General features: G+C 34.1%; 3 protein-coding genes across 6 annotated transcripts; 1 reads left to right on the forward strand and 2 right to left on the reverse strand.

Annotated features, from left to right (window-relative positions):
• The first annotated feature begins 4,509 nt into the window (after positions 1-4,509).
• LOC133297784 (two-component response regulator ARR11-like) lies at positions 4,510-8,850 on the forward strand. 4 transcript variants are annotated; one of them, XM_061496983.1, is made up of 7 exons: positions 4,510-4,625; positions 4,782-4,865; positions 4,960-5,122; positions 6,271-6,423; positions 6,539-6,925; positions 7,123-7,199; positions 7,576-8,850. In XM_061496983.1, exons 3-7 carry the CDS (start codon positions 4,963-4,965, stop codon positions 8,572-8,574), a joined length of 1,776 nt encoding a protein of 591 aa, XP_061352967.1. In that variant the 5' UTR covers positions 4,510-4,625; positions 4,782-4,865; positions 4,960-4,962; the 3' UTR covers positions 8,575-8,850. The 4 variants fall into 4 exon arrangements, with proteins under 4 accessions (XP_061352967.1, XP_061352966.1, XP_061352963.1 ...); XM_061496982.1 differs by having other exon boundaries at positions 4,782-5,122; XM_061496979.1 differs by having other exon boundaries at positions 4,513-4,865.
• Positions 8,851-11,619: 2,769 nt separating this feature from the next.
• On the reverse strand, positions 11,620-12,975 carry LOC133297775 (stemmadenine O-acetyltransferase-like). Its single transcript, XM_061496969.1, has one exon. The coding sequence runs from the start codon at positions 12,973-12,975 to the stop codon at positions 11,620-11,622; it is 1,356 nt and encodes a 451-aa protein (XP_061352953.1).
• A 9,710-nt stretch (positions 12,976-22,685) lies between these two features.
• On the reverse strand, positions 22,686-24,044 carry LOC133297776 (stemmadenine O-acetyltransferase-like). The gene has a single exon (XM_061496971.1). The coding sequence runs from the start codon at positions 24,042-24,044 to the stop codon at positions 22,686-22,688; it is 1,359 nt and encodes a 452-aa protein (XP_061352955.1).
• Between the last annotated feature and the right edge of the window lie 109 nt (positions 24,045-24,153).

Raw genomic sequence — 24,153 nt, forward strand, 5'->3', positions numbered from 1 at the left:
TGCATGGAGTTGATCCACTTTCTATTTTGTGAGTTGCCAATCATCCGCGGCATTAACACCTTGTCTTTATGTAAATAATTCTCTCCTTATCATAAAGAACTTCTTAGTGGGAATTTCCTTTTTAGGGTCATTCAATTTTTGCTTACTTATACACTTCTTTCCCACTCCACAAAAGTATAATATATCTTTAGCCCTAAACCTAAAGCGAAACCTCCAAAACAAGCTTTTCTCCGGACAAAAAGAGAAGAAAGGGTGAATAATTAAGAGTTAGGTTAACTAATAAGATTAAAAAACGTTGACAAAAATGTTATGCTTTGAAATTTTTGTATAAACTTCAAGGTTTATGCTATATTTGGACCTTGAAATGTGATAAACAACTCTCATTCCTTTGAACATTTACTATAGTAAAAAAATGAAAGAGAATAAATGGGAAAAGAAAGGGAAAAAGAGAGAGCAAGAAGTGCGCATGTCTTGCTGCTGTTGGTTATGGAACTTAATTAAGAAGTATTTGGTTTAATTAAATCATTGTTTAAAAGAGGTTTAAAGAAGATGCCACCTTTTAGGCTTGTTATGCGCTGCAAATGGAGCTATCGCGGCCTTCAAATGTTATATTGGTAGAGGAATCGTGGCCTCTATCAATGAACATGATTAGCCACCTATCCATCCCTAGATTGGTATGCAATAGTTGTAAGTTGTAACACTTTCTTTTTCAATATTTTTTCTAGTGGGTATATAATAAAATTGTAGGTTATAATTTACATTGATTGAGTAATCTTATGTCATTATGGAGCACATAATGGGTCTATTGATTATGATATGATGGGATATTAATTCGATACCTATTCATTTTGATATTGGTTTGTTTTAAGCGTTCCCGACCTTCTTTTATTTAGTGCAACCTCCATTTATATATACTAATAATCTATGGTGAGTTCCGATTTCAATTTTTTTAACCTAAATTTAAAAATGTGTTATTGGTCTTCTGTTTCACAGTTAAAGCATAGTATTTATGTAATGGTCAATGGTCACTATTTTTCATCGTGGTGATTAAATTTCGCGGAATCTACCACTTGAACTTGAACCAACCCCTTTGATTAGTATATTGTATATTTTTAATTTTACAAATAAAGATAGTTATAAAAGGTTTGGCTCTTTGCTTAGTTTGGAATCTGCATTGGAGTCCCTTTTCTTCTACTGTGCTAATCCCCATTTAGTCAATTTTTTTTATTTACATAATTAGATTGATAAGTTATTATTAATTTTTAAACTTGCCACTCAACGATTTCCAATTAGCTTGCCCTCTGAATATGAACCCAAAGCAAGCTCTTCATAAAACAAATGTATATTAAATAAGAGCTAAGGTAAGATTAATCCCCCACCAAAGTTTAAAGCGTAAAAGTTTTGCCTCAAATTCTTTTTTTACTTTTTAAAAGCGTAATTATTGCATGAATTTTTATTTTTTTTATCTTATACTAACTTAACTTCACTAAAATACGAGGTCGATAAGAATTGAACTCGTGAATTTATGATTACATAGACTATTTTTTTTTTTTTTTGAAAAGAAGATTACATAGATTCTGCCAACAAAGGTGGTACACTTGGCTAAGGGTTTGATCCATACCCGGCGTGGATTCAAACCCCGTTAGCCGATGTGAGGACTTTGTTGGTGGGTGATATATAATTTCTCCCAAAAATTCTCAAAGAGGTTGGGAGTCTTTCCTGACTCTAGTGAAATACCGGTGTCTAATCCCACTTAAACTTGATGTTATAAAAAAAAAAAAAAAATTACATAGAATCTAATACGGTGTTAAACAAATGACGAACCTTCAATCCTTCATTGATTTAAATTATATTTCTATAACACTATCCGCTACAAAGTGTACCACCCACTGGAATTTATAAAATTATTATTTAGTAACAAAGCGGAGAAAACACGCACCAATGGTGCGGAGACAGCTTGGGGTATTAATTTGAGTCTTGACCTGACTGTGATGTTTTGTCCCTCTGCGTTTGGGTGTGTTTTGTCTTTGTAAGAATTAGAATGCCTTATTTTATTTTTTATTTTTTTGTTGTTGTTGGGGGTCCATCATTTACATGTTGGAAAAGCAATGTTCTGGGGTCCAAAACCTCAAAAGGCTGGGTTTTTACTTTTTAAGACATATATGTCGTACAAAATTGCACCGTTAACGCTAAAATAAACATTTCCAAGTACGTGAAGTTGCTTTGAATTGTAAGGACTCACTGAGCATCAGACAATAAACAAAGGATTTTCACGCCCCCCACGTCTATTATTTTAAGGATTTTGGATTGAAGTTACTGAAATTTGGGGACTCAAAATCAAATATTATATATAATTTTATTAGAAGAACAAATGAGGAAAAAAAAGGTAATGGATGCATGGCGTAAGCACATTGACTGAGAAGAGACTTCCAAGCAAATTAATCGGAGTTAAGCAGGTGCTCTCCATTTGCTAGTTTGTCTGATTACGTTTGCATAAATATAACGTATTTGAAATTAAAAATTATTAAACTAAGAAAATATTCTATTTTTAATCAGTACTTAATTATTCTATTTTTAATTATTTGTTTAAAAAACCAACATACATAAAAAAAATGTGATCCTATGAAAAAAGAAAAAAAAGAACTTAATTAATTTCCTTGTATTTGTACGATATTGTTATTTTCAACTTATAGGAGAAATATTAAACCCTAAAATTATTCCATAAAATGATTATATTATCAATTTAAAAATGATTTAAAATATTTTAATAAAATTGATTTTCTTACTTAGAAAACATTATTTAAATCACAGTATTATTAAATATTATAATTAAAATTATAATATAGAAAAACTATATTCAATGACTTATACAATTTAATTTCAACCTTTCATAAATATTTATTTATAAATTTTTAATAAAATGATAAAACTGAAGATGTGATCCTATGAAAAAAGAAAAAAAGAAGATGTGATGATGTCAGGAATCCTTTCTCCTGTCCAGCTTTACCCCAGTAGGATTTGGACTTCTAGAATTTTGAAAATTAACTAAGGCAAAATTAATTCTTCTATTGCATAAATATACTCATCTCGTGTTAGTCTCAGTTCGTAAAACGTGCTCAACTTAATTTTTTATTTTTTTTGAAAAAACTGATAAGGTCCATTTATTTCTATCTACAAGAAAAGGTGCTGATCACCAGCCACATAAGAAATACAACGCTCACTAACTAAAGCTAATATAATTGGACAATATTATAAAAACATAACAACTACTTGAATTTTTTATTTTAAATTATCGTAGAGTCTTATTTTCATCTTTAATTTGTAGTTTCTAACAAAAACCTAAAATAAGTCATACATTTTTTGAAAATCATTTTAATAACCTTTCCTAAATAATAACTACAAAACACTTTTGTAAGTGTTCGTTAAAATTAGAGATATTCGCGGTCTGGATTAGGTCAGTTTTGGAAGCAAAAATTATTTGATTCAATCCCTCCAGTTTGATCATGTAATCATCCATTCAGTTTGGTTTTTTTTTTTCAAATCCGATCCGATCCAATCCAATTTTTTTCGGTTTAGATTGGATCAGTTTTTGGTTTTTTAAAAAGCCTAAAATTTATTTCATGGTTATTGTGCAAATAACATATCTTTTGTATATATTAGCTTTGTAAAGTTTTTTTTTAAATACTGAAGCATCATTAAACGATAATATAGTTTTTTTTGGCAATGAGATATGAAACTCTACACAGATGAAATTTTGATTAGGCGATAGTCGATGTGGCTAGGTTTTTTTTTGGGTTTAGTTGATGAGTTATTAGGTCTTGGGTTTAGAATTTTTTGGACTATGATTATGGAAATGCTCAAGTAGGTAGAGGGGAATTAATATATTGGATCAGTTTTCATCAAACAATTCGAAAATCGATCCAATCCAATTAAAATTTGCGGATTTTTTTTTATTTTCGATTTATTCGGTTATCGGTTTCTTGGTTCGGCCACCGCGGTTTAAATCAGTTTGGATCGGTTGATGAAGTTAAAACAAAGAATCATAAATAAACTGATACTGTGTTTATCAAAAAAAAAAAAAAAAAACTGATACTGTTAATTTGGGATCCAACTTGCAAAAGTTGAGATTGTCTTGGCTTGTCTTCCCATATTCTCTTATCTCTCAAATGCATTCCACGTGCCTTTCCACAAAAGGTTCCATCTTCTTCTTATTTTTCATTTCCATAAACAAAAGATATTATCTTAAGCAGACAAATTAGAGGTCATGTGATCATGTCCTCTTTATGTATATTTCTTGTCCCCTTTATTGTTCATAAATTCCTATCTCATCACCTTTTTTCCCCCCCAAAAAAGAAGGTTTGATTCTTGGTTTGTTCTTGCTCAAGCTATATTAGCCGTATATCTTCCCACTTCAACCTCATCAACAATATAAAAAGGAAACTGAAACCAATCTGCGATTGTAAAATATAAACCTCCACTTGGAAATTATAATATGCATTACAGTTTGCAGAAACCCAAAGTAGATAATAGAAACACTATTTATTTTCACACCATTTCGCAAAAACGAACATTTTCTTTTATCAGTCTTCTCATCTCACTTTTCTCCTTTTATCAATCTGAACATGGTAAAGCTAAACCAACCCAATTGTTTTCCTCTAATTCCCATTACCATTGTTCATTAAAGTTTCCAACTTTTGATCAAATTTCATCTCATTCTCATCATGTATTTATTTGTCTTTTATTCTTAAACTTCAAAAACAACTTGGCTGTTCCTAGTATAGTATTCTCTTCACCACAGAGGTATTGGAGGAACATAACCAAAAGGGGACATATACTAACGTGCGCTACTGGGGCCGTTAATATTCGTTAGTGCTCTTCTCTCTCTCTCTCTCTCTCTTTTTCTCCCATTACCTTAAAAGCCAAACAAACCAACCCCATTTTTTTTCTTGAAACTCACAGAAAATGATCCATAGATCACTTCTCTCTAACAACATGGATAATGGTTGCTTCCCTTCTCCACGCCTAGATGCTTTTCCAGCAGGTTTGCGAGTTCTCGTTGTTGATGATGACCCAACATGGTTGAGGATCCTTGAAAAGATGCTCAAAAAGTGCTTTTATGAAGGTTTGTTCTGCTCATCATCACTGTTACCCCTTTCTTCTTCTGCTCTGCCACTTCTGTTATGTGGTATTAATTTGTTGCATTAAAGGACTTTGAAATTCATACTGTGATTGTGGCTGTTGCTCTAGTCTATCTTCTGAAATGGGTTTCTTATTTTTAGTTTAATTGTTCTGAATTTTTAGTGTGTCTTGGGATATACTCATGTTGAGTCATATTCTGATGGTTTCATGATTTTAACGAATGAGTAAAATTTCTTCTTCTTTTTTTTTTTTTGAAAAATATAAGAAGAAACAAAAAAAAAAGTTTCTTTCGAGTTATATAAGATGTTGATTGCATTCGTTTTTGCAGCATTTTTCCCTTTTGGTTTTTGGTCAATTTGAGTTATTTCTTGATGATTTTAAATTTACGTGTTTCTCAAAGTAGGAAGCTTTTTCATTTTTTAAGAAAAGGAAAAATAAAAAAAAAATTGAATTGCTGGGAAGTTCGGATTATGAAACTTACTAGTTTGAGCATGGTTATAATCAAACTTCAGGTCTCTGTTGCCATGAGGCTTCGGCAAGAGATGGCTCCCCAGTAAAGTAACAGACTGCCTCTATAGAAAAGCTAGAGAGGGGCAAAAGGAAGTGCCTGAATTTGATTCTTTCTTATCTTTCAATCATGCTTGTAGCTTCAGAATTTACTGTTTCGAGGCTTTGTTTATGGTATCTTTGGAACTAATATGTAATTTTTTGGTGCTGCCTCCTTTCTCACTTCCAATGATAAGTGATAACATGTCTCAACATTAATGTGAGTGAGAGGATAGTTGTGCATTAGTAGTGGGCATCCGAAATTAGTTCTTACAAGAATATAGGAGCAAGTAACTGAATTTATAAGCAACAATCTTTAGTGGCTTGTAAAAGCTTGAATTCAGCAAATTGTGGCTAAGGTCGAGGCCTTTTATGCCTATTGTTCAGTTGACATCTTTAGTGGCTTCAAAATTCCAATCCTCCTTGTATTCTTTATAATTTATTTTTTTTATTCTGTTCATATAAGCAAATTTTCATTAAATTAGAAAATTTGGGAAGCAAGTAGATCTCGTGTCTCTTATGTTTGCTCATGTTATGACTGAGATTCCTTATGTTCTTCTGACTCTTTTCTGTTATGTGCTTCAGTGACTACATGCTGTTTAGCATCAGAGGCTCTAAAAAAGCTTCGTGAAAGGAAAGATGCATATGACATAGTGATCAGTGATGTGAACATGCCTGACATGGATGGTTTCAAACTTCTTGAGCATGTTGGACTTGAGATGGATCTTCCTGTCATTAGTCAGTTCTCTTTTATTGATGTATTCTTTTTCTTCAAATGATATCATTGTTACCTTTTGATCACATTGACTTAAAGTCCTTGTTCTGACTAGCCACACTTGGCAATGCTGTGCAGTGATGTCTGTTGATGGAGAAACAAGCAGGGTGATGAAAGGTGTTCAACATGGAGCATGTGATTATCTCCTAAAGCCTATAAGGATGAAAGAACTGCGAAATATATGGCAACACGTCTTCAGAAAAAGGATTCACGAGGCAAGAGATTTTGAAGGTCATGAGAGTTTTGAAGGCATTCACTTAATGAGAAGTGGATCAGATCAGTCTGATGATGGTAACCTGTTTGCTTTAGAAGAAATGACCTCAATGAAGAAAAGGAAAGATGTAGATAACAAACATGATGACAAAGAATTTGGAGATCAATCTTCTACAAAGAAAGCTAGAGTAGTTTGGTCTGTGGATCTTCATCAGAAGTTTGTTAAAGCAGTGAATCAGATTGGATTTGATAGTAAGTTCTTTACCAACATTCTCTACAAAGTGTTGTTTTGAATTATGACTTCAACAAAATCTATTTGGTAGGCATAATCTAGCATTACGTCAATGAACAAAAATTGCAATTGCCAAGCATACTCTTTTTTGTTAATATTATATGAACCATCATATCTTTTAGATAAAAGAATATAACATATAATTTCTGTTTGGCAGAAGTTGGTCCCAAGAAAATTCTAGATTTGATGAATGTTCCATGGCTGAGTAGAGAAAATGTTGCTAGTCACTTGCAGGTATATATGATTTGCTCTTATGCATTTCGAAGGTGATACTATATTAACAGTCCTTTAACTTTTATCATTAGTTACTGTCTAGTAGGAAATTTGTATCATATATACATTATTTTTTCAAATGAAAATCTTGGTTTCTTAATACTTCGTGTTACATGAGTGATCATGTTGATATGCTGTTTCTGTTATACCTAGAATCATAATGGAGGTTCACTCTAAAACTTACCAACCAATCCATTGATCTTTACACACGTTTCTCAGAAATATTACAGCATAGCTCATAAAATTAAATGGGATAAAAAGAAAAGCTGGAGATAAAAAGCTATTCTGTGATGGTCTAAGTTTAGGGGGTTCCTAATGAGATAATTTTATCCTACAGAAATACCGGCTCTACTTGAGTAGGTTGCAAAAGGAAAATGATCAGAGATCTTCCTCAAGTGGAACAAAGCATTCAGATTCACCTTCAAAAGATCCAGGAAGTTTTAGTTTTCTGAACTCTACAAACAAGCAACAAAATGATGTTGCAATTGACAGCTTCAGCTACTCAGATGGAACCTTACAACTTCAGCATGATGCTACAAGTCATGAAGGTGATCTCAAAAAAATTGTGTCAGAGACTACAACAGAAAAAAGAAGAGCTTTGATTTGTGACATTCCAGACCCTAAGAAACGAAAGAGTTCACAGATGGGCCTTAATCACCCTTTTACACCTGTAGATTCAGAAGCAAACCATGCAGTATTTGATTGCATCATACCAACACAGTTCTCTTGGAGTGAAGTTCCAAAAAGGCCACTCAAAGAAGAACAAAAGACACTTGTTCCATTAGAGGATAGCTTAAGCCAGTTGCCATTACATGGCACGCAGCATCACATTCAGGTTAATCAATCACAATCATTTGCTTCAATCAACACCAATCCCTCTATAACAGAAGAAGAGGTTGCTGCCTGTTTAAAAACCAAACCTTTTTATGCTGATTACAAAAGTGATTATGACAGTCCTGTGAGTTCAATAGGATCTGCAGTTGATATCTTTCCTATTCAGTCCAAAAGCCTTATAGTGAATGATCAATCTTCTGAGCCCATTTTCACTTCAAATTTAGGCTTGAAAACACAGGGATTAAATCTCAGTTGCATTTCTGATCTGGAATTTTACCAAAGAAACCTACTTTTAGGTGGTGGTGGTGTGGTAGCTTCTGCACCTTTGGAGGAGGACTTGCATTTCTTTTTGCTACAAGGTGAATGCTATAATACCAACTTCGGCCTGCAAAATATAGAGATGTCAGAGTATTATGATCCAAGGCTCATTGGTGAAGTTCCTACTTATTTACATGATGCATCAGATTATTCAGTAGTAGATCAGAGTCTATTCATAGCATGATCTGTCCTGCCCTTTTCTGCATCATGAACAAAAAATTCAACTCCAAGCATGAAAGGACCATTTAGTATTACTAAACCTTTTTTTTCAAGAATTTCAACTTTAAGGGGTTGGGGTATTCCTTTTCCAATCGGCAAGGATTTTGATGTTGAAGCATATATAAAAGTGGGTGATGTGTGATGACAAACATTAAGCTTATTAATAAGCTTGCTTCCATTTTTAATATTATCAAACTGAATATTGGGAGAAGCATTTTCTTGTGTTTGTAAGCCCACAATAGTTCACAGCAAAGAGTTGAATCACAAAGGTAATTTTATCCATGCAGAGTAATGCAACTAAAGATTTTTTATATACGTCCGCATCACCTTTGCATGACCAGCTGAAACCTAGTTTAGTTACATATTTTGTTCAGACTTCGAAATACTCCAACAATCCTTGGACAAAACTTATTGAAGCCTAGACATAATTTAAAAAAAGAAAAGAAAGAACTGAAAAATTTCCATTTGCATTTACATTTTACTGTGGGTAGATATGCATTGCTAAACAAGTACAGGTGTGTGAGTAAACTTGGTATGCATGAAGCACATTATAGCCTTTTCTTTTCCTACTAACTTAAAAATGTTAGGGACATAAACGAATTTACTATTCTTCAGATCCGTTTTGAAAGATAAAAATGTTGCCAACTTCATACTACAGTCTTATGCTCTTTGATCAGCTAATTAACTGATGGTTAATCCCTTTTAGGGCTTCTTTGGTGGAAACGAAAAGATAAAAAAAAATGAATAGGATAAAAGGGTTGGATAAGAGTAGGATATGATATGAGTCTCATAAGCTCGTATCTTATCTGAGAGAAAAATGTTATCCTATCCAATATTTGGGACGAATCATATAATGTCATGATATGATATGAATAGCCGAAAAGACCCTTTAATAAAATTTCATATGATATTTTAAAATTGATTTTTAAACTATTTTTTTACTTATTTAAACATTATTTCTTATTTTAAATTATTAAAAAATTTAAAAGTTATAATTTTAAATAAAATATATTAAAATACATTAATGACTTTCAAATTTTTTTAAAATATTAAAAATTATATCCTCACTAAATAAATTTTTAAAAATTAAGTTTTAAAAATTGTCTTCCCTATCATATGTAACATCATTCAAAAATTATATTTCATTTAACTACTAACTTTTGCATAATTTAAAAATCATGCTTCATTTTTCAGTCAAAAATCATGTTTAACTCAAGGGGCTTATTTTTCTCCTGATGTAGGAGAAAATTTTTGCTTCCTGACACATGTTTTAGTGGGGCTCACTATTTAACAAAAAAAAAAAAAGATAGCTAAAAAATTGATGGGTGTTCTAGTATAACATGAGAGATAAGAGAACCTCTCACGACACGACATAAATAACCTGTCAACCCCAAATTGTGTTACTTATTATGTGGGTCAACACAACACGATAAGACATGAATAACCTATTTAAGACACGACAGAACACAAATTAGCTATACAAAAATTATTGTGGGTCAATTTAGGGTTTGCAAGTTAACACGCGATACAACATAAATTTTTTTGAGTCAGTTTTTGTCAACTCAAGCATGACACAAATTTGAAATCGGATCAATCCGAACGCATATTTTTCGTGTCGTGTTCATCTTGTGTTAGCGGGTCGTGTTGGAAATTGTCATCCCTATTTTTAACAGAGCATCTTAAGTCCAAAGATCCAAAATCTTTTTAAAAAAAATTGGCTATTTAAGTGAGCTAGCAACCACTTAACAAAGCTCAAAATAAAAATAATTACTATTAAATCTTAATTTTCATTAAATATTTTTCTTAAATCATTTTATTTATTTGAATAGTAAATTATTAAATATTTTAAAGTATTTAAGACATTAAATATTTTTTCATTTGATTTTTTTTTATTTTAAATTTCTTAACAAGTTAGTCATAATTTTTATTATATCTAAAGTCCCAAACAAAATTATTTTCAAAATTCAACCTTTTTGGATTGTACAGGTTGGATGCGTCAAACCATCAAGCCCAATATCTCTTGGAGTGAATAAAGCCTGACCAAGTTAATCATGACCCAACTCTTCAACTACTTTGTGCACTATATTTATATTGCAGGGACTCTACATTTTAATTGTTATGTATCTCAACTATTCACAACAGTATACTCTTGAGTTGCACACTGCATAAATTGTTTATATTTACCCGAATAAAATTCATCTTTCTCATGTAAATCTCATTCTTATTTAAATTCAAGCGAAACACTAGAATGTAATCAATGTATAATCAAGATGAATTTTTGACCTTAAAGACAACAGAGCATCTTGTTTCTACTCCACCAACTGTCTCTAATGCTAATAACATGTTACCACCTCGATTTAATAAAAGCAAAAATTGGTCAGAAGTTTGGAATTACTCTTCATCAACCAATTTGAAAACCGATCCAATTTAATTAAAGTTTGCGAGTTTTTTTTTTTCGGTTTTCAGCTTTTCAATTTTTAATTTATTCGGTTATCGATTTTTCAATTCTTTGATCGATTGATGAACACCCCTATTTCTATTTCTGATTCCCTCCATTGGCCCTTTTAATACTTAATAGAGCCTCTTGCTAAGCCCAAAAGGCATAAGGTGAAACCTGGGTCTTGCCAAAATAAATTGCTACTAAAGGACATCGGATTTAACTATTTTAAAGTGAGCGGTTGATTTTAGAAAAAAAAGAAGTGAAATATCTCACCAGTAAATGAAATTTTTTTAAGAAAAGTAAATTTTAACAAATACATAATTTGTTATAAATGTGTAAGGATTTGATCCTAATACCAATAGTTAACTTTTCATTAATCATAAAAATATCTCACTTTTTCTTGAGGATCAAAATCAACCAATGTTAACTCTTCAGCATGTGTAGCTCTTATAACGACATATACTGGAGCATTATTTAAGCAAATTTAAGTAAACAATCAAGTGAGATAGTCTGGAGCATACATAACCAAGAAACTACATAGACAACAATTGCATAAATCACATGATTTCTCTAACTTAGCAGACTCGATATTTCTTCTTTAAGAGAGGCATATTGAAGAAGCTCCACATCACGCTCAAACATGACCATGTCATGCTCTTCCATGTTCACAAGCGCTTCAATCCCATCCCCATCTCTTGTATCCATCAAAACTATGCTATTCCTCACAGGGCAACCACTAGTTGTCACCCATATTGGTTTCCCCCACCCAAAATCTGCCACGTACATTGGGAATCTGCACCAGCTTGCATAACAAAACAAAGTTTGAGTCTCCTCATCAGAATCACAAGGCTCTGAAGGACCTGAGGTAGCTTGTTTTAGACACTCAGAGATAAACGACAAGTCCTTCCCTCCAAACTTTTTAGCACATATTTCACAAAACTCAGATAACCCTTGTTTCACTTTGCTCACCAAGTCATGTAGTTCTGTTTCCCTCTTTCCAATGAAAGGGTTAAACACAAACACGAACCAAACCATGTTCCCAACGCACTTCTCATGCGGTGGAGGAACCATTCTCTTGCGAAGGTTAACAGCAATGCGGAACGATGTTGTCTTGAAAGTTAACCCCAAAGCAGAAACTGCACACTTGTAAACCAGTGCAGTGACAACATCAACACGCGTTGGATTTTTCACCTTGTGTGATGATACCATGGCTTTGAGGGACTCAATCTTCGAAGCTTTGAACACAAACCTTCTGCATACAGTGTTGTCTTTCACAAACAAAACTTCTGGGAAAACAGGTAAGTCACCTTGTGGGAATATTGAAACTCCTGCATCAAGTGCAGGGTAAGGTAATAATAACTCTGCTTCATGAGAGTTATCTCGATTCATGGTGGCCCAGTCATTGACGAAGTTGAAGAGTGTGGAAGCATCACCAACTTTGTGACACATACACACACTGATTGCCATGCCACCACATGCAAAAGAGTTGATTTGAACGGCTACTAAACTTGCACTTGAACTCATATCCTTCCATTGCAATTCATCAGGGAATAAAGGGTTCAGAAATGCTTCTTTGGGGTTCTGAAGGATCTCTGATAGCTTTATTCTGATCCTTGTGACCAGCAATGACACCCCTTCGTCGTTGCAATCAATGGAAAGTTGATCTCTGAACCTTCCTGCAAAAGGGTAGTATCTAGATAGAACTTCAGATAAGGATTTTTTGAGAGATGATATTTTGGATGTTTGGTCACAAAGTTGAGGATCATCATCACATTCATGGCACTCGTTTGGGGAGTAAAAGAAAACTGTTGGCACATAATTACGAAAAACGATGTGATCTATGAATGAGAGTGGATAAATTCTGAGGTGAGGTGGAGTGGGTACAGAGGGTTTGATGGTTTCTCTAGATATTAATTTCATTTCCATTGTTTCCTCTCTTAAAAATTCTCTGTTATCCCTACAATTTTGATGCGTATTAACTATATTAACTTCCTCTCAAAACTTACACTCTAGTATTTATCGCCCAACCTTCTAGTCTTTATCGCCCAACTTTGTACCCAACCCTCTAGTATTAATTGAGTTTCGTTATTTCTCCTCTAAAAAATTTTATCCACTTATTTGAATCATGATTATTTTTATTTTTATTTTTTATCTTTATTGTATTTTTTATTTAGATTCATCTACCACCAACTCCAAACAACATTATTATTAACATGTTAATAATGATGTTGATGTTGATATTGTATTTGAATCCTTATGAAGTTTTTCTAATAAAAACTCTACAACTACTATAAAAATTTAGAAAAAGGTGAAAGAAAAATCTGATTTCATTGATTCAAATTTGATCTAAATTAATGGTAATTATGACAACGGGAGAAATTTAATATTTTCTTCATATCATAAGTAAGAGAGATATTTAAAAAATGTTGAGAAAATAGAATTATTATTTGTGTCAATGTGAACTCAAAAGGGGGGTTTGACTGATAGAGAGCATCCTGTTTTGTCCTTATTGACCGAACTCAAGAGAATACTTTATGCCACTTTTGTACATTTCAGCTTAGACACCTTTGGACGTGCCAAGCAAGATGTGGAAGAGTGGTGCCAAGGAATCTATCTCTCAGCTGAAACAGGAGAATATCTTCAGGATCTTGGATATATTGAATTTTCGATGGATTTTCCATTCATAATATGACACGATGTTTTACTTTTTGTTAAATTACTTTTTCATCCAATTTTAAAATAAATTATTTATTAACAATTTGATAAAAATAAGACACATGTCATATTGTGAGTGAAAAATACACTAAACGTGAATGTAGCACTGAATAAATGTTCCTGAAAGAAGACTTGAAGCCTAAAAACCACATATTTATTTACTAGCACCAACCAATAAAAGGAATAGTAACCATTTTGTCACATTTTTACAAAAAAATTATTCAACTGTCATGCGAACAGTAAATTTTTTCAAAATGTCACGCATACAAGTTTGCTATAGCAGATTGTGAACTTCGTTTGCTGATATGACAACCCAGTTTGCTACTGATACTAGCTAATTAGGTGATCTAAACAAAAGTAGGACACGTGATAGCCTTTCCCAAATTCGTTGTACCCTCTAGCGAACTATAAGAGAGAATGTCAAATGTGTTTGGTATTTAATGTGAAATAAAAAATATAATATAAAATATGAAAGTACTAAAAGCGTTTGCCATAAAATAAATGAAGATGATGTTGAATAGCAAAAGCAATTTAATGATAAAAAGCAGAAATATGTGCCGTGTGTCTGTCATTCTCACTCATAGTTCGCTAAAAGATACAATGAATTTGGGAGACGCTAACACAGTGTTCTACTTTTGTTCAAAGGAGACAGACATTTTTATCACTTAGTTCGCTAATACTAGTAACAAATTAGGCGGCCACCATAAATATGACACGTTAGCAAACAAAGTTCAATATTTGATGTGGGGAATTTACACGCATGATATTTTGAAAAACTTTAACGGTTGAGCAATTTTTTTAAAAAAAATTGACAAATGAGTCACTGTTCTCCGATAAAACAAGAGCCTTTCTGGTATGCATATACGTACGTACAAAGCTCTGTTTGTCAATCCCATGTACGTCAACTTGGATTACTTCTTTTTAGAGTGTCTTAAATCAGATAATTGTTTACACAATAATCGTTGCTTCTAGTGCTAGTGATCTACAATTCCATGTGAATCCTATATGTCAATGGTTGGAATCGATACTTTGCCTAATCATAAAACTAAATAAAAATATAACGAAAAAATGTTTGTATTGATTTTTCTAGAGTTGGAATTGCTATGGGTTTTTTTTTTTTTTTTAAATATGAATAACTCTATTTCTTATTGACTGAATCAAGCTAATTGTTTATGTTATTAAGGCTATACATGAGCGGTATTGCTGTAATCGCAAAGATCGTGGTGTCACTAGTTTATGATTGTTCCAATTCATCTTCTTCAACCTTTATTAAACAAGGCCTGAATTTGTTATTGATTTAAATTAAGGGTTTAATGTATTTTCAGTATAACTTATTTCTAGTGAGTTCAAAATGATATCATTTTGAAATCGAATAAATAATATTTTTGTAATTCTAATTTATTCTAGGATTATATTATTTTTATTATTATAATTTTTTAATCTTCCAACCAATAAATAACATTATTTTGCATTGTTGTAAAACCCGGCCCGACCCAGTCACCAGACCGGTTCGGTTCAAGCATTGGACCGGTCATGCATCGACCCGGTCAAATCTGGTCAAAACCGGTAACCCAGTGACCCGGTTGGGTCATGCATTTAAAAAAAAAAACAAAAAAACAAAATTGTTTCAGCTTGTCAAAAAAATGTAGAACTCATTTTAATTTTTTTTTGTAATTTTATTTGCTAGTATACTCTTCTACAATGACCTCAAATTTCAGCTTCCAATACTGAAGCAATTTGCGGAATAATAAATTAAGAGATTGTGACATATGTCATTTTTAATGTAGTTGAATTTGAAAAATATGAGTTCAATGTCTTTAAGAGGTATGTTTATACGGATTATGAACTGCAATTTAAATTGACATAGTAATAGTATGCATTTTTATTTATTTATGCTTCATGTTTTTTAGCTTATTTAATGAACCTTATTTAATTCATTTTAGATATGGAGAATATAATTAAATTTATATGTTCATATTTATATATATATTTATATATACATACATATATATATATACATATATATATATATATCCGGGTCAACCGGTCCTACCAGTGACCCACCGGTCCGACCAGTGACCTAGTAACCCAGTAACCCAGTACCCTGACCGGGTCGATGCCCGGGCCGGGTTTAATAACACTGTTATTTTGTGTTTATTGGAGACAATTTTATTTTCAGTTACTATTTAACCCTTAGGTAGTGTTTGGTGGCTTTTTGACCCTTTTGCCCCTCATTAATTAATTAATAACCAATTTGCCCCTGATCCAGAACTATCCACCAACCTGTCCCCTTTTAGTCGACTACCTTGCTTTTTTAGTGGAGCAAATGGTCAAAATTCAGAAAGTGGACTACACCAAATTTAGTCGACTAAAAAATCATCTTAATCGACTACATTTTTGGGATATTTAGTCGACTAAGGCACGATATTTAGTCGACTAAATATCGACGGATTTGTTTTTAAAAAAACCCCCATTCGGCAGAGGGGGGTAGGAAACCTAATCGACTAAGGAGGCGGCCCACACCCCAAATCCGCAGGAGCAGCTGAAGAACGCCCCAAACCCTTCCCTCAGGCGTGTGGATTGCACCAAAATACGGTCCAAATCGTGAAATCTCAAGGATAGGTAAGGTTTCTTAACTTGCATTGTGTTTTAGGTTTTGGAATTTTTTTTATTTGTTTGCTGTCCGAATTTTTGAACCCTAATCAAAGCGTTTGTTTTAGGTTTTGTAACCCTAATCTACTAAGGTTTATTTTTTTGCATTGTGTGAATTTTTTTGTTTGAAAAGTTTGTATGTGGGAAAAGTTTGCTTTTGGTTTACAGCCCTTATGTTGCAAGTTTTCATTACCATCATGACATGTTTCATATAGTTAAATGCTGACATGTTTCATTGTAGGTACCCTAAACAAATGACGGGCCGCAGAAGACCAAGCGATGAGGGCAATGAGTCACTTGAGAGACGCACCAAGCATAGGCAAGAGCGGCCTTCTTCGTCAAGGCCACAAGACGAAGAGCCTGATACTGTTGACCTCCCGTATGGGTATCTGTTTGAGGACGACCCTGCCATCCACGCTTCATTCGTACGTGACCATTTGAACCGGCCGTTATGTGCTCCAAAATCTTTGGATACAACCTCTTTTGATAAGGAGGGATTTGAAATTATGGGGGTGTTGGATGCGGCACATCTGAGGGTGTTGGCCGAGACCTTATGTCCGTATTCAGAGCTTATGGTGCGGGCCTTCTACCATAACCTCAGCTACGTACAGGGCGAGCTGAAGTCGAGGGTCTGTGGAATAGAGATCATCATGACGGCACCTGCATGGTTGGAGATACTCGGCTATGATTTTGACTCTTCTCAAACTGTGGCGTATGACGCTGATAGTGGTGTAGTACTTCCAGGATATGTACGAGAGGATGCCGTGCAGGAGCAGAGAAGAGTCCGTGGGGAACACTTGCACTATACGGTGGGGTTGCTTTCTGTGGAGTCTCGTATACTGCACTATGTCCTCGCCCACGTTCTGTTTCCGCGATCTTTTAATCATTCCAGGGTGTTGGAACATGACATTCCCATTATGTGGGCTATCCGACATGCTCAGATGGTGAACTGGAGGCACTATATCTGTTGGTTTATGTTTAAGGCCAAACATAAGGGTCATCTTCCATACGTCTGGTACAGAGGATATTGGTTCACTTTGGTGTTCCCATGGAGATTGAGCTGTTGAAGAAGACCACGGGCTATAATTGCAAGTTCGGAAAGCGTCTATTGGAGCAGTGCAAGATTACTAAGAACACAAGATCGGGTGTGTGGGAGTTCAGTGGTATGCCCCAGGTTGAGGTTCCTTATGTTGCCCCAGATGACCACATTGTCGTGCCTTAGTCGACTAAATATCCCAAAAATGTAGTCGATTAAGATGATTTTTTAGTCGACTAAATTTGGTGTAGTCCACTTTCTGAATTTTGACCATTTGCTCGACTAAAAAAGAAAGGTAGTCGACTAAAAGGGGGCAGGTTGGTGGATAGTTCTGGATCAGGGGCAAATTGGTTATTAATTAATTAATGAGGGGCAAAAGGGTCAAAAAGCCAGTGTTTGGTTGAAGATTTATTTTGGGATTGATCGGAAAGTGTAAGTGGATATTGGAAAATACCACGTTTGGTTCAAGTTTTTTAAAAAAATACTAGGCAAATAGAATAGAAGGAGAAATGACTTTTGTGTTGATTTTTGGATGAAATTCACTGTTGCAGAATACCACTTGAGATGTGGTATTTTGAGATAACTGGAGAAGTGAAAAAACAGGTGCGAAGTTTCTCCTGAACATAGATTTTTCAAATTTAAATAAATTTCTCTGGTAATATTTCGGTCAACCAAACAACTTTTTTTACATTTTCCTACTAAACTCACTTTCCAACTATTTCTTTAGTAATTACATTTCCCTAGTATTCAAAAAAAAATTCCTCAACCAAACGAAGTAAAACAAAGAAACTTTTTAGACGGATTAATGTAAAATTAGGATTAACTTAAAATTTTGCATTGATTCACTCAAACTAATGTATTGCGTACTTTAGGATTGAAGGTAACTGTTACACTTTTATTGAAGGTAACCGTTACACTTTTAAACAAGTATTAGTTTACTTATACTTTAAAGAAAAATAATGGCTTAAAATATCAAATAATTATCTAGCAAACAAACAATTCTTTTAGGGGCCGTTTGGTAGGATGAAAAAAAAAAAAATTCCCTAGAAAGTGGAGTTGGATAAAATATTTAGCCATGTTTGGTAGGTGGAAATTTAAAAACAAGATTGGAAAATTTTCTTCCCGTCAAATTATTTTCCACATCCACATGTTATACAATTTTACCATTGAGAACATGGTAAAAAAAACTTCTGTTACCCAAACCCTTTGGCACAGTTGGTCCGGAGGCTGTGTTCCCTTAACCAGTGGTTTCGAGTTCGAGCCCTGAATATGAAAAAAAAGATTGGGTAGAGCCGCCCCCGCAAGGATCCTACGGTGCTCGGTTTGGAATTAGTCTCACCCCCGAAGGGGGTGGGGATACCTTCAGTTACTGAAAAAAAAAAAAAAAAAACTTTCATTGGTGGGGAAAGTTTTAACATTTTATGAAGACCAAAAAATTCTTCTGAGCCCCGGTTCATCAGTCCTTCTTCGTTCAATGCCTCATTTTCGTGCAGCAGGAGCAAGCTATGGGGTGTGTGCCAACTAACTTGATAACCAACTCCAGCAATACTAATAAAAATCATGATAATGAGTAAATCAATAGATGTATGCATTTGAACACATAAACATCTGTTCATGAGCAATGAAAATATTTGAAAATCAAATGTTGAACACAACGATGGCTTTGTGCGATAAAACACCAACGGGGAAAAGTTTTAACACATGTTCATCTGAAGGACAATCGGTTGAAGCTCTTCCTCGCCTGGCAGTCCACGGTGTGGCTGGTAGGTGTTGGATAACGAAGGTGTCCTTTGTAACCACCACCTGATATTGTCTTAGAATGATTATTGTTGATCTGCTTTCTCATTTGGCAGACTTTTTTTTTTTTGGTAATCTAGGGGAAAAAACCCTAGAAGATCAATTCAAAACAACTTTACGAAAAAAACAAACCGAAGAAAAATCAGCCAAATACAAAGGCCAAATACCAGGAGGGGGTAAAAAAAATACACACATTATTCTCTAAATAATTGTCTAAGGGATACTTAGAGAGCCAGTCAGCACAGCCATTGCTCTCTCGAAAAGCATGAATCAGGTGAACATCCCAGTCCTTCTGTAACCATGCTCGAATATGAGCCACCAGACGAGACTCTCGAGCTGCGCCTCCACTATTGGTGAGCAAAGTGATAACCGAACTATAATCACTTTCTAAAATACATCCTCTCCAACCACCATCCCAAGCAGCTTGAAGACCTTTTAGGATACCCCATAGTTCAGCTACAAAAGCTGAACACTGCCCTATATGATAAGCCACACCATGTAACCATCGGCCTGAATCATCTCGTATAATAACTCCACAAGCAGCCCCACCACCAGCATTTCTAGCCGCTCCATCCGTATTAATTTTAATCCAACCTGGCTCCGGAGGAATCCAACAAACAGGAATAAAATGCTGAGTTTTTCTCAAGATAGTACCATTAGCAAGAGTCCAAGATTGGGAAATCTCACGGATGTGAGTATAAATGGTCTCAGCTTTGTAAGCAGACCAAGTAATATCTGTACCATGAACCTTGCTATTCCTCCAAAACCAAGCATTCCAGATTATCACAGCAAATAGAAGAAACCAAGGAACAGACTTTACTAAGAAGAGGAGTAGCATATTCGACCTTCACACCACTTCAACAAGTTACAATTTTGCTGCTTTGAGAGAGAAAGAGAATGAGGATGAATGTATAAAATTTGACATACCAATTTCAACAATATTCAAATTCATGGACAGTTTCGTAATTTCGGTTAATATTGTCATCATTTTTTTACAATCAACCAAATAGAGCTTAGTAAAATGAATCCCAAGTTTTTCGACAAAATTTTGAGCCACCAAACACCTTCTCGTTACTTACCCCGTAACAAAAATTTCTCATCATATTCTCATAAAACTTTTCTTCCGGATAAAAAATATTTCTCCCGTAAACCTATAGGAAAAAGAATTCTCCCATGGACAAAACGCACTTAATTTCATTCTCAGTTTCACAAGATTGAAATGGGGCCCAGTATTAAGCATTATATTTATGGGCTCAGCTAAAAACATCCATTTGTTGATGACATATTTATGGGGCCTTTGCCTAGGGAAGGACTGGACTGATGTGATAACTAGTAATTGGAAGGGCAAGCGCGTGACACGAGCCAACCCACGAACAACAAATTTAATTAGAAAAAAAGTTTAATTTATTTACGGGGTTGCATTTTCTTATGCAATATGAGAGGTAGTGGCGGACCCAGATAATTATATGAAGGGGGCGAAAATTTAACAAATCCGACTTATAGAATTTTAAATAAAATATAATTTAACAAGTATACTAAATTGACAAATTTAACATAAATTACTTTATTGCCATCTGCCATGTCAACAATGAAAAGTAAGAGAATCACAATCTTAAACCAAAAAACATGTACAACAGTCTCAAGAGATGCAACCATTAAATAATTTTAATAACAAATATAATCAAATAGCTAAAATAAATCCAAAAAGAGGGGGAAGCTTGTAGAACCCCAAATTAGGCGAGAACCTAAAACTAACATCATAAAGTTCCATAATGCCCACATCACTACAGACCCATATACTTCAGTTATCAAGCACCATAAAGCTAAACAAATAAATTCCAAAAATTATTGCAAACTATAATTATTTTATACCCATTTTTTTTCTTTCACTTTCTATTGGTTTTTGAGCATTCGAACAGCATGAAACTACAAAAAGATCACAACTTTACAAAGAGAAAGTGAAAATACTCACAACAGGAAAATGGGTATCAAGTTTCTTTCTCATGCTAATAGATTTTTGGTATCAAATGAAGCAAAAGAAGGAAACTTAGAAAGTGAAGTCGAAAGCTTTGAACAAAAAGATTGTATCCATCATCAACAAGATGAAATCAATGCAACTCATTTCAGATCCAAAGGGCACACAATACTAGTCTTGCTAAAGTAACCCACCAGTTATGAAAAATGAAATATACTACGTATTTTTTGGAGATGTAGACATTTTTTTTCAGATTTTAGAGGGGGGCGGCCGCCCATGCACGCCCCCCATGTAGGTCCGCCCTGATGAGAGGAGCTTTTTTCCTATACATACAACTAAGTGGGCCCATTAATTTATAAAAAAAATATTAACACAGAAATCAAGCTCTTACTAACATGAGAAAAACTTTATTCCTACTACATGAGATTTATTTATCCCTTTATTTATTTTTGGATCAGTTTTGGTCTTTGGGATCAACCCTCCGCTAGTATTATTTAGTTTAGCTGTCACGTCATTAAAGTAAGTATGCTAGTTTGGGTTGGGATCAGTTCATTCAGATTATCATCCTTGTATATACAAAAAAAAAAAAAAAAAAATATCATCCTTGTAAACTTTAAAGTTGAAACATGTACGCTATTCAGTACAACTTTGCTAGATAATGTGAATGAAAATCTAGTGTGTGTTTGATTGTATTTTTGTTTTTAAAATTATTTTATAAAACAATTTATAAAAACTGTTATGTAAAAAAAAATAAAAAAAAATCTGTTTGATTATAATTACCATAATGTCATTAATAAAAGGGTTTTATAAGAATTATGTTGTAGGAAAAGTGATTGTGTAATGTTATAGAGAATTATTTTGTGTGCCGTAGTTTTTTTTTTGCTTCAAAAAATGTAGGCTCCACAAAATGTTATATGTGTAGGAAACTTTCTTGTGTCATGTTAAATGATAAATGCAAATCCCTTAATTAAATGTTGTTCTCCGCATTTTTATCACTTTTAAGAGTAAGAGGTATTTTCTATTTTTTGTTTTAAAAATTAAAGAACAGATATATTTAGAATAGCAAATACAAAAAACTCATATCAAACAAATTTTTTATTTTTTGTTTTGTTTTTAAAATTAAAAAACCAACAGAAATCAAACAGAGCCCTAATCTCTCTATCTGTTAAGCTTTATTTACATCATATTTTAATTAATATCCTTCCTACTGATTGCCGAATAACATCCCTTTCACAGCATTATTTTAGCTGAAACAGTGTATTGCAAGATCACAAGTCACAAGTACCAGTAATAACAAATTCTAAAAATAATGCTTTAGTATTTCTCTGATTTAACAGATCAAATTTTTATTTAAGTTCTTATTTATTTCTTAAATTTGGTACATGACTTAAAGACATATTGCCAGCAAATAAACAATGTAAACATGGCCTCTGTAACTCTGTTTGAGTTAGAGGTAGCCCATTAGCATGTCCATCGGTTTGGACTAAGAGAGGCATATTGAAGAAGCTCCACATCACGCTCAAACATGACCATGTCTTTCTCTTCCATGAACACAAGCGCTTCAATCCCATCCCCATCTCTTGTGTCCATTAAAATTATGCTATTCCTCGCGGAGCAGCCACTAGTTGTCACCCATATTGGCTTGCCCCACCCAAAATCCGCTTCATAAATTGGGAATCTGCACCAGCTGGCAAAAAAGAATGAACTTTCCTTCTCCTTATCAGGGGACACTGAAGTTGAACTTGCTTGTTTTTTCTTCTCTAGGAAAGAAGTAACTTTTTTTAGGAACTCATACACAAATGAAAAATCCCCAAAGTTTTTCACATTTTTGTCACAAAACTCAGATAACCCTTCTCTCATTTTGCTTACCGAATCATGTAATTCCATTTCCCTCTCGTGTTCCATGCATTGGTTGGAAGCGCTGAAGCTCCAAACCAAGTTTCCAATAGACTTGTCAGGAAGTGGAGGAACCATTCTTCTGCGGAGGTTGATAGTAACAAGCAAAGGTGTGTTGTTATTTAGTCTCAAAGCAGAAACAGCACACTTGTAAATAAGTGCAATAACAACTTCAACACGCGTAGGATTTTCCACCTGGTGGGATGATACAATAGCCTTAAGGGACTCAATCTTCGACCCATCAAACACAAGCCTTCTGCATGCTGTGTTCTGTTTCACAAACACAAATTCTGGTAAAACTGGCAAGTCCCCTTGTGGGAACATTGAAGCTCCTACATCAAACACTGGGAAAGTTAATTCTCCTTCTTCAAATCTGTTCAAGTTGGCCCAGTCATTGATGAAGTTGAAGAGAGTGGAAATATCACCAACCTTGTGAGACATACACACACTGATTGCCATTCCCCCACATTCAAAACAGTTGATTTGAATAGCCACTAAACTTGAACTTGAACCCATGTCCTTCCAATTCAACTCATCAGGGAATAAAGGGTTCAGCAATGCTTCACTGGGGTTCTGAGCAACCACAAATAGCTTGCATTTGAACCTGGTGACAAGCAATGACACCCCTTGGTCGTTGCAGTCAATGGAACGTTTATCTTTCAACCTACCAGCAACTGGGTAGTATATGTGTAAAACTTTAGATAAGGATTTCTTGAGCATTAATATTTTGGATCCTTGGTCATAAACTTGGCCTGGGGCATCATAAGAATCATGTTCACAGCTTTTGTTTGGATAAAAGTGAAGTAATGGCACTGAATTTGGAGCAACGATATTATCTATCAGGGAGAGAGGATAATTAGTGAGGGAAGGAGGGGTGGATGCAGAGGGTTTGATGGTTTCTCTAGATATTAATTCCATTTCCATGATTACCTCTAATTCTATTGATCATCCTTTCTTACTCAGGGAATGTTGTTATATACACATCTAATCAATCCTCGTAATTCCTTTCTCTTTTTTGTCTTTTATCATGTAA

The sequence above is a fragment of the Gastrolobium bilobum genome, unplaced genomic scaffold, assembly GCF_033153095.1.
Source record: "Gastrolobium bilobum isolate Gb01-03AN ecotype WA unplaced genomic scaffold, APGP_CSIRO_Gbil_v1 utg53966, whole genome shotgun sequence".
Lineage (NCBI taxonomy): Eukaryota > Viridiplantae > Streptophyta > Magnoliopsida > Fabales > Fabaceae > Gastrolobium > Gastrolobium bilobum.